This window comes from Pteronotus mesoamericanus, unplaced genomic scaffold (genome assembly GCF_021234165.1).
Source record: "Pteronotus mesoamericanus isolate MK-2021 breed Mesoamerican mustached bat unplaced genomic scaffold, CSHL_Meso_final contig_50, whole genome shotgun sequence".
NCBI classification, from domain to species: Eukaryota; Metazoa; Chordata; class Mammalia; order Chiroptera; family Mormoopidae; genus Pteronotus; species Pteronotus mesoamericanus.
In genome coordinates, this window is record NW_026555186.1 from 8,977,719 (window position 1) to 8,991,652 (window position 13,934).

Sequence of the window (13,934 nt, forward strand, 5' to 3'; positions counted from 1 at the left end):
AAGTCAGGCTGTTAAAAAATTTGTAGTGATTAGAGAAAATATATAATTCAAAGTGAAGTGAAGAAAAACAAAAGTAAGTATGCGCACAGGTACAGATATGATATATATTAAACCTGACCAGTTTTGTGAAATATGTAACATAATCAAGTATAAAATATATGCATGTACAAAGAGTATGTGTTTCTAGAAAAAGTGCAGCAACGTTAAAGACAGAAGTTAGTGATTGATTATTCTTGTGCTTAGGTGTTTACAAATTTTCTACATTGTAAACTTTTCAAACACCATTTAAAAGTAATATTTACAAAGGCACTATCTGATTAAGTCAATATTTGCTTACAAGAGTGTATAAGTTATCTCTTAAATTTAAGATGCTTCAGAGAAAGGCACAGGGGCCATGTAAAATGGAAAGTTGTCTAATCCATAACAAAGACTTCCCAAGACATGGGAGCCAGAGATTTTACCAGGAAACAAAAGTTATAAAAATCATAACTGTTTTAATGATCACCTCTGGAGCTTCCTGTATTCCAGAAATATATGTTGATTCTTACCTTTGGCATTGATATTATGTACCGAAGGAAAATACTGTAACACTCTTCAGGTCATCGTAGTTATAATAAAAATCTCAAGGAGCCCTAGCATGTGTGGCTCCGCGGGTTGGAATGTCATCCTGGAGACCGAAAGATCATAGGTTTGATCCCTGGTCAGAGCACATACCCAGATTGCGGGTTCGATTCCGAGTAGGGGTGCATACAAGAACACAACCAATCAATGTTTCTCTCTCAAAGCAAGGGACAACGTATATCCTCCGGTGAGGATTTAAAAAAAAAAAATCTCAAAAACATTTTCTCTATATCCCTAATAGTGATAATTCAAGAAAAATATGTGATACAAAGATATGCCTCATTCATATTCTTATTCCAAGAATGGTTGCTGCTGAAATGTACTAGAATCAAGAGACTATGAGCCTCTGTGTGTGAAGTATTTGATAATTCTATAATATGTGTCATATTCTGGTCCAAAAGAGTTTTGCGTATTCATTAATTCTCGAGTCTGTGTTCAGAGCCCATTGCTGAATTATAAGAAACTGCTAGTTTTTATAACCCTTTTTGGACAGAACCTCCCCTAAAAGCAGTCTGTAGGTCATGTGCCAAAAAGCACATCACAGCTGGCAAGGTGCTCACTGCCTTCCAGCAGGGCTTCGTGCCAGCCGCCGGGGACAGCGAGGCAGGGGTGGCAGTCCAAAGGCTGGGATTCGGATCCAGGGAAATAGAAATAGACAAAACTGACATATTTACTTTTCCACATTTTTTAGAAAATAAGACTTTTTGTTTTTCAATTTGGGATATAGCCAAGGCCCCTGTGATGTGGCCCTGAGATCGCTGGTGATCAAATATGGATTAGAGGCTTCAGGACACCACCGGCTGTTTGGCAGAGCAGACCTGGGCCTTCAAGACCCTCTCAGTGTGAACTTGACAGTGTATAGAGAATCCCACTGAGGGGAAAAACAAAAACAAAAAACAGAACAAGCAAGATCCCCTAGAACTCAAAACTGCTCTTTTCTGCTTGAATATCATTTCTGAATTTTTTAATCCACGTGGATATATAAGGTCTGTCTGGAAAAAGTCCAGCCATTGTTAATATAACAAGAATAGTTTGCACAACATTGATGCAACCTGGCAGCCAAGGAGAGTGGACTGGATGGAATGTGCATGTGTGAACAATGACGACTTCACTGTACTAGTCAGAGGGGGCAGGAGATGCCATTGAGTGACTATGTGTACTGTGTGCCTGTCACATTCAAAATGACTAAGCTAGTAGAAAAATAAATCTGCATCAGATTTTGAATTAGGCATGAACATTCCTCCATGGAAACTATTCGGATGATCCAGAAGGCCACAGCTACAGGCAACTGGTGATTGGCAGCTTCATCACGACAACACACCTGCCCCTGCATCATATCTCACTCAGTTTTTTGGTGAAACACCAAATCATGCAGGTGACTCAGCCCCGCTACTGCCCAGATTTGGCATCCTGCAACTTCTGGCTTTTTTCCAGAACTAAAATCACCTTTGAAAAGGAAGAGATTTGAGACCATCAGTGAGATTCAGGAAAATATGACAGGGCAGCTGATGGCAATTGAGAGATCTGTGTGAGGTCCCAAGGTGCCTACTCTGAAGGGGACTGAGGCGTCAATGTCCTATGTACATTATTCCATGTATCTTTTATCCTCTTCAGTAAATGTCTCTAATTTTTCCATATTACATGGCTGGATACTTTCTGGACAGACCTCGTATGTCCATCTACATGGGTAAGGATATAAACCTGTCAGAATTCAAAGGTGATTCTGATCTAGGCCTTTTATATGGTAATCTCTCTCTCCTGGTTATCTGTTTCACAGTTTACTGAGTTGTAGTCACTTTAAGAGTAGTTCTTTTTTCACCTTGTTCTTTCTTACGTTATAGATGCCAAATGCATTATTAGCAGCATGTTTCACTTATGATATTACCATGATACTTTACATGCAAAAGCAATAGCAATATGCCTCTGTGTAAAACTCTTGTTAACTTAAAAGGGTCTTTCAGAATGAGAGGCCATCAAACATTTATTTGAAATCAATAAGAATAACTGTTTGGGAATCATTGATGCAGGCCGAAGGTCAAATCATGTTCCGATTAGGAAATAAAGACAATGGGTGTTTATGAGAAAGAGAAGGGCAATGATTACATCAAGAAAGGAAGATATTTTTATTGGTGCAGATAACATAACATAGTGATGCTAATTCTAAACAATGTTTTTAGTCTTTGGTCCAGTAGTCATCAGTCCAGTAGTTACAAGAGCTTCCCTTGGCAAAAAATTCTTTGGGACCCAATAGTGTCCTAGGCCAAGTCAAAGGTTATTTTGCCCTGATTTTTAACATTCCAATAGTTTGAGATATGAAACGTGCAGGGCATCCTAATCACCTCTCAAGGATAAATTCTTAAAAGTAAAATGTCCAGACCAAATGCATGTTTTTAAGGCTTTGGATGCATCAGCCAGCATTCACCTTAATCATTCTAGACACGAGTGAGCGTTAAAACACATTTTGATTTGATTTATTTTCACTCAATGAAGCTGTCCTTCGTGACATTCTTGATGCCTTTCCTAATATCACAGGTTGTTTTTCTTTCTTCGAGACAGCTTTCATTTTCTTATTGGTAACCATTTTTTTTCTTTTGCTGCTTAATACCATTTCCTTTCTCACCATCTGTGGATGTCAGCTGCTGCTCATTCCTTATGGCTGGTTCCAGGAGAGTCTCACTCTGCTTTTACCTCACCATATGCCAGGAGCTTGGTGACTCAAGACATGGTATTTCGTGTCCTCAAAGCAACAGATCGCAGGAGCCTGCAAAGATCATGGCTGCACATTTTCCTGCAGTGACTCTCCTTTGTCATGCCCCAGAAATAAATGAGATTCTGCTCCCTCTTTTGCACCATAGAAAACATATCCTGCACCTAAAACTGCTGCTTTTCTAATTTCAATGAGTTTACAGACTTAAAACTTTATTTTAGATGTCTCCTTTAGTTTTCTTATTTACATTTTATCATGTTGTTCTCCACCCATTAATAAATACTTGGTATCTTGGACTACTAGATCATGGCTTCTCAACCTGGCACTGTTGACATTTGGAGATGGGTAATTCTATGTTGCAGGGCCTGTCCTGTGCGTTGCAGGATGTTGAGCAGCATCCCTGGCCTCTGCCCAATAGATGCCAATAGTGCCCCTTTCTCCCAGCTGTGATGACCAAAAATGTCTCCAGACATTGCCAATTGTCCCCTTAGCTGATAAAATCATCCCAGTTGACTGCATTAGATTATCTTTGAGGGACATACCACCAAAGATATAAACAAATAAGACTATGAGATTACCTGAAGGAGGTCAGGAACAGAGGTCCCTGTAAAAGGCAGGTAGTGGGGAGGGTCATGGCCCAAGTGGATGGGAAGTTAGGTGCAGAGAGAGTTCTAGGTGAGCATCACTGGCATTCCGGTTGGTGCCAACATGATGACTTGGGGAAACAGCAGGTGAGCCCAGTGATGTGGACCCGCATGATGACGCTCCTCCATGAGGCGCAGCACAGGGGCCTGATTGTACCAGTGCCTGGAGCAGGCAGCATCACCAGCTGCCCTCCCACCTCTTCCTAAGGAAGTGTGTGCCCAAACGGCCCCTTAGCAAAACTATCTTTGAATTTATTTTTTTCTGAGGCTTTGTTCAGAAACCACCATACCCTGCCTCAGCTTTAGTACAGGTTTCTAATCTTGCAAACCCCCTCATATCTTCTGCAAAGCCTGGAGACAGTGTATCTCCCTCAGTACAGCTCACTGGCCCTCCTCTCTCACCTGCATCTTTTGCTCTTCTTTGCACAGCTCAGCTCCCCTGTAGCTGACATCTCCTGAACAGCTCCCAGGGAAATTCAGACCCCTGAGCTGCCCTTTTCTTTGAACTTCCCAAGAATCAGCACAAGAATCATTTGTATTCTGGCTTTTACAGTCACTTGGAGGTTTTTAAAAATTATCACTCCTATTCCCCCTCTCCTGATCCCCTCCAAAAAAGCTGGAAGTAGTAATGAAACACTGTAAAGGTAAAATCAATTAGCTCTGCTCTTCAAAACAAGTCAAGGAAAAATGGCAGACTGCGGATGGACTTAAGTTTAGGTCATTGCTTTTTAAAGTCCTTTGTACTGACTGCGGCCTCATTAATCCAAACCCTGCATGAGGGAAAAATCAGTTTACCTTCTTAGAACCATCTTGCAGTCATCTTCTCTTCCTTGTGGCATGTGACTTCACCTGGGAGGGAAGAGTAGTGTTTAAAACCAGGATGCTTCCTGTGACTGCAGACTCACCCCTGTACCTTGCAATATCACAGGACTATTGTGCTTTTCACTGAAATTTCTGAAAATAAAAGCCTGCACACATGGACTGACTGCAATGTCCCCTCCTCAGTAGAGAAATCTAGGCACTAGAGATACATTCCGCCAGTGAAGAGGCCTTTTCTGTTTGTGTTTCAAGGATACAGCTCAGCAGTAAAAGTGCTTTTCTTTACATGGACTGGAACAGCAGTGACACATGTGTGAAGAGGAACATGTTTAACCTTTCTCCTGACATCGAAAGCCTTCTCCCTTCTTCTTTGCACCTCCAAGGTGCCCAGCCCAGTGCATTGGAGACGGAGACTGGGGCAGGTACAAGCTCCCTCACAGTGGAGGAGCTGAAGTTCTCTTGTTAATTCTCATTCAACAGGGACTTTGATGCATGTGGTCATTCAAGTGATCTTGGGAGCTGCCATCCTTCAAGAGCCCCAGTTTACAGAAGTCTCATTGTAAAGTCTATGGACATCTTTACTTTCCAGTTTTTGCGCTTTCTTGATTTTTATCTCTAAGCCACATCTTTCTCTTCCTATAAGCAGCACGAGGCTTCCGCTATTCCATTCTCAAGCCAACGAAGATAGAATCTTTTAAATAGAATTTAAGCCCTAGAGGGAAGCAAAAGTATTATAAGCAAGTCCAAAGAAAAGCCTTTTCCTTTTCTGTTTTTTTAACGCACACATTGAACATGTTCCCCTACCTCTGTGATTCTCTTCCTAAGCAGATATTTCTTACAGTGGCCAGCTTGTCCATCTCTCCTCACCTGCCGAGGGTCATGTCAGAAAGCATCATGGCCAAATTTCAACAGCCCCCTAGCTGCTAAATTGGGAGCATGTTATTTTCTTCTTTCCTAAGAAGGTTTGAGCATTACCTTCTTGGAGAAATAATGTATATATTTAAATTTCTACAAGTTTAGAAAGTGAGTGGTATAAATTGTTCACTGATTTGTTTTATTGACCCTATTCATATAGTCATGCATTTAAAGCCAGTAAAGAAAAGTACTGATAATTTTATTGAGTGTGGCACTCTTTGGGAAGACAAATCAGTCTATTGGTTTGCTCTATGGTCTATTGTCAACATGATTCTGCCACACACTTTCCTTGTTTTGCTGCAAGCCTGTCCCCAAGAGAGCTCCATGGCAGAAAAGTTATGGTGTAGCTAGAGACTCTCTTAGCACTGACTTTTCTTAGTCCTTACTATGATTACTGTCTTAGCCTGCTTGGGCTGCACAAACAACACACCATAGACTGGGTGGCTTAAACAGCAGGCATTTATTTATCACAGTTCTGGAGGCTAATAGTCCAAGATCAGGGGACCAGCTGATTTGGTATCTGCTGAGGGCCTTTTCCTGGTTCACAGATAAGGTTGTCTTCTTGGCTGTGTTCTTACAAGGCAGAAAGAGAAAACTCTGGTCCCTTCTTCTTATGATAAGGACACTAGTTCCATCATGGAAGTTTCACCCTCATAATCTCATCCCATGGTACCCAACCTCTTTGGTACCAGGGAGCAGTTTCACAGAAGACAATTTTTCCATGGATGGGTTGGGGGGAGGCGGAGTTCAGGCAGTAATGCTCGCCCACTGTTCCCCTCCTGCTGTGCAGCCAGTTTGTAACAGGCCACAGACCAGTACCATTCCACAGCCTGGGGATTGGGGACCCCTGAAAACCTAATCACTTTCCAAAAGCTCCACCTTAACCATATGATAACATTGGAGATTAATGCCTTGACACATGAATCCTGGGGAGATACAAGCATTCGACCCATAGTATTATTCATAAAACATCTCAAAAACTCTGTATAACAGACTTAGTCTTCAGCTTTATGAACTTTAAATACATATGTAAAATTCTAAATTCCTATAAACAAGACAATGAGTAAAAAGGACTTTAAAGCCAAAAATATATTGTTATTTTTTCCTGTTTAACAACATAGGAATGACTTACACAAAATATAAATTGAACATTTAAATAATACCTTTAAAAAACGAGAGCTGCTGAGGAATCAAGATGGTGGAGGAGTGAGTGGAAGTCACACTGGCCTCCTCCCAGGACTAACCTGGAATTACAACTAAATTGTGTAGAAATCACCTGGAACAAACAACTGAACAAGAGTGAGAGAGGAACCCTGTAACCTTGGAGACAGAAGAATCAGCTTTAGCTCAATCTTACTGATATGGAGTGCGGTAGAGATCTGAGAAGGCGGGCGGGGCACCCATGGGTGGCAGCACCAGAAGGATATTGAAACGGCCAGTTGGAGCCCCCTGCGAAGAGCGGAGTCTAAACTATAAGTGGAGATCTCTAGCCTACAGCACCAGAGCCCAAAAAGTACACAGACAACAGCCAGCTGCAAAAAGCGGCAGGGTTGCTCTCTGCCAGAGACAGGCAGCTGGAGACGCAGAGAACTGTTTAAAGGGCCAATGCATAAATTTTTATTTGCAGCCACTTACCCTGGTCTCCAGCAAAGTTGGGGACAGAGTGGGCTAGGGACACCTCAGGAGAGACTGAGGAAGGAGGCTTTGGGGAGAGAACTGAGAGAGTAACCAGTGAGATCCCAGTGCGGACTCCTCCCCCATACATGCCCGCAGGAGAGGACCCAATAACCCCACCCCCAGGAGGGACTCTGCCCTGCCCTGAGCTGTCTAAGATGGCCTGCTGAATGCAGAGTGAACAGATTAACAGATGAAGGAGACAGCCACAGACAGTAGATTACCAGGAGTCTTGAACAGGCTGTCTAAGGTCAAACAGGGTCAACATCTGACATCATCAGAGGCAGATCCAAAAAGTAAAAAAACAGCAGTCTCCAACCATAGAAGTTCACACCACAAAGTCAGGAAATCAAGACAGATCAACTTAAGAAGCAGAAGCAAAAGAAAAGAGTCTCACAAATAACGGGAAGACAAAGAAATACGCCCCACTCAAAGGGAAAGGAGGAATCCCCACAAAGAGAACTAAATGAAATAGAGGCAAGTAAACTATCAGGTATTGAGTTCAAAACAACAGTTCTAAGGAAACTCAATGAGCTCAGTGAGCTCAGAGAGAATTACAAAAAGCTACAGGGAAACTATGAGAAACTTACTGCAAACTATATCAGCATGAAAAGGGACATAGAAACTATCAATAAGAGGCAAAAGGAAGTGAAGAATACAGTTTCTGAATTGAAGATCACAGTAGAAGGAATCCAAAGCAGGCTAGATGAAGCTGAGGACCAAATCAGTGAGCTGGAAGACAAGGTAGCAAAAAGCTCCCAGAAAGAGCAAGACAATGAAAAAAGAATCAAAAAGAATGAAGAGACATTTAGAGAAATGCAGGACGACTTGAAACGTAATAATATCCCTCTAACAGGGATACCAGAAGGAGAAGAGGATGAGGAAGGAATAGAGAACCTGTTTGAAAAAGTAATTATGGAAAACTTCCCTAATTGGAGAAGAGAAAAAGCCACACAAGTCCAGTCAGCACAGAAGGTCCCACTCAAGAGGAACCCAATGAGGCCCACTCCAAGACATATCATCTTTAAAATGGCAAATATCAAAGACAAACAGAGAATCCTAAAGCAAACAAGGGAGAAAGAGGTAGTAACATATAAGGGAGCCCCAATACGGCCAGCAGCTGACTTCTCAACAGAAACACTGCAAGCCAGAAGGGAATGGCAAGAAATATTCCAAGTATTGAAAAGCAAAGGCCTGCAACCAAGACGGCTCTACTCAGCAAGGCTCTCAGTTAAAATGGAAGGTGAAATGAGTTCCCCAGACAAAAGAAGGTTAAAAGAATACACCTCCACCAAATCAGCATTGCAGAATATGCTAAAGGGACTGCTTTAAGATGAAGGAAAAGTTTCTATGAATACCCAGTTCCTTTCAGAGTTGCCAATACTTGATATTACCAATATTTTTAATACTCATTAATCTGATTGTGATAGTGATGTTATTTTAATTGTTCCTTTACTAGTTGTTGAAACTAAACCTGTTTTAGTATATTTCTTGCCTATTTCTATTATTTAAAAAAAACTTTAAATGACTTTTTGGTAGTCCTTATCCATTTATTGATTAAAGGTTTGTAGAACATTTTTCCCCCCTGCAAAACAAAACAACCTATTAACCATGTTTTTAGATGTGTTTCAAATACTTTTCTATTCTGTTCCTTGTCCTTTAACTTTTTTATATGTATATTACTATATAGTTAAATGTTTAATATAGTCATATTGTTAATATTTTCTTTATAGCTTCTGGGCTTGAATATTTTACTTCAGGTCATGAAATATATTAGTTCTATTTTCTTCTAAAACTCCTTAGATTCTACATATTGATTTTTAACTCACCTGAATATTTCTTGTATAATGTGTGTAATAGGGCTCTATATTTGTTTTATTTCAAGTAATAGTGGTCCATGCACCTTATTTGTTGAATAAGCCTTATTTTACCCATTGATTTTAAATAGCACCTTAATCATATATTGTTAGGCAGATATATACATTTGTCTCTAGAATACTCATTATATTTCATGATCTACCTGATTATTTCTGGGCTGGTGTCATGTTGGTTTAATTGCTGAGACTTTATAATGGTTTTAAATTTTTTTAATAGTTTATAATTAACTTTGACATTTAAAAAAATAAAATCAATCTGCATTTAAGAAAGAAAGAAAGAGAAAGAGATGGAACTCCTACCTTTTGTGACAGCATGGATGGAAATGGAGAATATTAAGCTAAATGAAATAAGCCAGTTGATGAAAGACAAATACCATATGGTCTCACCTATAAGTGGACTCTATTCAACAAAATAAACTAACAAACAAAATAAACTGCAGGCACAGAAACATGGAGCAGACTGAAAGTAAGCAGAAGGGATGGGGAAAGAGGACAATGGTGGAAAGAAGGGGAAGGGACTAGACAAAGAACATGTATAAATGACCCATGGACATGGACAACAGAGTGGGAATTAACTGTGGGAGTGGGGGGCTGGGATGAGTGGAGGGGGTAAAGGGGTAAAAATCGAGACAACTGTGACAGAATAAACATTTATAAATTAAAATAAATAAATAAATAAATAAATAAATAATGAGAGCTGCTAAAACTTTTGCAGATTTTATTTATTGGAATATAACAGATGAAATGAAAATGTGCACAAAGTTGAGGAACACTCACTTAACTATCAAGTGTGAAGAGAAAAACTATGACAAGAAAGGGATAATTTTACTGAAAACTTCTTCCAAGCTGGAATAAAAGTTTTTGAAATCACAAAATGCCTTTCTCCTTTCCTGTTTTGCTTTCCCTTTCACTAATCCAGCTTGATTTTTAAATGTAAAGCAAATGCACAGTTTTATGTTTATGCGTAAGTAGGTATGTGTGTATGTCCCAACCTGGCAGTAACTCAGATACTATAATCAAAAATTACTCTGCTGGCATTGCCCTGTTGGTTTTTTAGGAACACTCTGTCCCCTTGGTTGTGCCCTGTCTTTACTACATAGGAAATTCCCTTTCCTGACTTGATGATATTTTGCTTCTTTACATATTATTTTCATATTTCAAGCTCTTAACAAATGTTGGTAATATGTATGCACTCAAGACAAAGAGTTTGCATAAGGCTCATCAGTTTAGTCCTGTGTTCTTAGGACCAAGTAGCTGGACGATCCATGTTTTGACGGTGTTACAAATTTAACCCACTGCTTGCCTTCAGCCTATGTGCCCATTCTGTAGAAAATTGAGGATAAAGACATCTTTTGTTTAAATTTGTAACTGACATATTTCCTCTTTGGTGAAAGAGTTGCATAGCCCATGATGTCTCGTGGACCCTCGCCCGTGAGGACAGCTAGTGGTGAAAGTTTGCACGCGCAGAGCGGCTCCGCGCTGCCAGTATGACCCTGTTCACACTGGCGCCCTGTAGTCCCGTCGTGCTGACTCTGTAGGCCACGTAACGTCCACCGTGGTAGCCCAGCTCATAAGACTTCTGTTCTTTTCTTGGGTGATAAAAATCAGTTTCTTGATGGATAATTGATACTTTCCCTGTTAACTCAAAAGTTTGAATAAAATTCCCAGATAAAGGCAAGACACATTGCTTCACTTGAAACAGTTCTTTTTCTTCAATATTGACATCCAGGGCACCATCAATGTTATGAAATAGCAGCAAATCCCCTTTGAACTCCATTTGTAGCTCCCATCCAAGATTATCCATATTGTATTGGTTTTCCTTTTATTTCCTTCAGATTCTCTATGTAACCATTAAGAAAGGATTTAATAAAAGGTATTTAAGAGCTACATAGCTCACATGTCAGAGCAGTAGGAAATTGCCTATTGATTTGGCCATTTATCATGTTTTATTGTGCAGAAGTTAGAACAGGAGAACCAGAAGGAACCCAGCAAACAACACAGCTGCCTTTTGCTCTTTGTGTAGTTTGGCTGCCACACTTGGTAATGAGCATGCAAATACTGGACCCTTCTGCCGTCATGTTAGCTCTTATGTGAGGGGGAACTTTCATCCATGTCGAGTTCTAAATGTCATAGTCTGGTTTCTTTCAATATTATTAAATTTTTGTATGAAAATGAAAGCTTAAAAGTTTTAAGAAGATGACAAAAAAATAAATAAATAAACCCAAATGAAATAATTTTCCCTTTCCCATTGCACTAGCAGATAGAGTCAATCACCCAAGCTGGTTTCCTTTGAGAAACCAATATCACTCCTGCTTCATCATCAACATTAGCAACCGACAGATTGACAGTGCCCTTCTCCTTGTGCTGTCTTTCTATCCCACGGAGTGAGCCATTCTCAAGTAATGAACGAGGTTCAATGCAACAAGGCTGGTTCACTTTCACTTTTTTTTTATGTATTTAAAAGAGATGTGCAGTTTTTATTGGTAGACTGTGCACAGATGCAGTCATCTTTGAACGGTTTAGAAGAGGCTTTGGTTAAAAAAAAAAAGATTCTCACATTGAGTGTTCTTGTTAGAAAGTTGAAATTAAATGACACTCTTACTGAAAATGACCTTTAATGGGATGTCCAGCCTCCATCTGTGGGATGTCATTTATCTCTGAGCTTTAGCCTTGACTTAAACTAAGCTGCATCATAACTGAGGAAAAGAAGACCTGAGTTTTTAGGGGTTATTTTGAAAATGATGACATTCCTGAAATTATTTGTGACAGTTAAATAACTTTATATGATCTATTTTAACACTTCTATTTTTAAGTTACTAGAATATGAAGTAAGTCTATATTTTCTTCCAGTAAAATTTTCAAAACTAACAAACTTATACAGGTTCTGAAATATAGTTGCAGTATATACACACACACATACACACACACACACATACACGTACATGAAATATCTGTGAGAAAGCTTAGCATATGACATTTAGACTATATTTATTTTAAGCAATCATTAATAAACACAAAAAAGGAGTTAAATAACTTAGTGTTTTGACCCTAAAATTAAGGGTTATTTTGTTTTACTATGGTTCTTCTCAAAAGTGAATACAGGAATATTTTTTCTATGTGTGTGTGTGTGTGTGTGTGTGTGTGTGTGTTTAGTTCATTTCTACCCTTATTGTACTCATGTTCTTCATATTTCACCAAAGACAAAGGCTGAATATGATCAAAGATCATAATCATTATTACAGTTTTTAAATTTTTTAATTATAAAAGTAATAGAACAGAAAATTTGAAATGTAGAGAAAATGAAATGCATAAACATTTTATTAATAACTTTTTATTATTGTCACATGGTTTCTATGATGCATTTTACATGCTATAAAGCACAAAGCCCACACCACTTTGCATCCTGCTTTATTCACTTAATTTTTATTGTAATCCTTTGCCCAAGTTGCTATGAGGTCTTCAAAACTATGCTTTTTAATGGTCTACTGATATTCCTTTGTGCAATGATCCATAATTTCTAAATTCTTTGTAATTAATTTTCTACTCATTCTTCTGTTACTAGATTCAATTCAAAAGAACTTAACTACATCAGAATTGCTATAAGATCTGATGTACCTATACTATGTCAATGCATCTATTTTCTCCTTAGTTCATTCTGTCATTTGTTTGAAGCCCATAGATACAAGGATAGTACTCAAAATCAAACAAACATGTTTTACAAGTTACATGGGAATTTATCAGAGTTCACATTTATTGCATAAGAAGTGACAGCATTTGATTGTTACTAACTACTGGTACGTCAATAGTATGCTAACTATAAAATATGCCACCTTGATCTTTAGCTTTCTTCCTCCCTGCCCAATCCACCTCTTCTCCTTCTTTCCTATAGCGTGACCTAGACTTGTTCTCAGGTTGCTTATCCATTCTACTACCAGTTACGTCCACTTACGTCCATGCTGCAACTCCCTCCACCATCCATCATAAGCTCCCAATGGGCAAGAACGGCTCTTACTTTTGGACAGTTACTACATTACCCTAGATGCAGGACATGCTTACCAGATATTATGACACTCTGCTTTGTTTCTCATCTGTAATGTTTATAGAAGACAATGTTTGGAAGTATAATGATGTTAAAGATGTGTACTCTCTCATTTTTCTTCCTTCAGTGGGATGGAGTAGGACCTCTTCCAGACTGTGCAGAACCACCAAAAGGGATCCAGATGCTGTGGCACCCATCAATAGTCAAACCCTACCTCACACTGCTCTCTGAGTGCTCAAATGCAGACACGTTGGAAGGGGCTGCAGGCGCCCTGCAGAACTTGGCTGCAGGGAGCTGGAAGGTATGACTAGTTCATTACCATAAAAAAAGAAATCTGGGATTGTGAGCACGACCTTAGAAAGTAATAGAAGTCCAGTTTTGAGAAATGAAATCCTAATGAAGTTTTTGAAGATGTTAGAGAAAGACCAGTTACATTGAACTGTTGGACTTAGAATAAAGTATTCCTTTGAAAAATTCTTCCTTAGGGCTCAAGGGTCCTTGAAGATCACTACAAACACAGATGGATAGATATAAGTATAGTCATTGAAAATACTGTGATATGCTTTCCATTCTATTTATGTAGCTGAGCTACTTCATTTCCAAGGGAGACTGTGACATGCTGATGCTTTGTTGTTGAC

General features: G+C 39.3%; 1 protein-coding gene across 1 annotated transcript in view; it reads left to right on the top strand.

Moving 5' to 3' along the window:
• The window catches only part of CTNND2 (catenin delta 2), an 821,124-nt gene that overhangs the window by 701,185 nt on the left and 106,005 nt on the right, over positions 1–13,934 (top strand). The window contains exon 15 of the mRNA XM_054578328.1: positions 13,424–13,597. Coding sequence (XP_054434303.1) covers positions 13,424–13,597 — 174 coding nt within the window. The remainder of the gene's footprint in view (positions 1–13,423; positions 13,598–13,934) is intronic.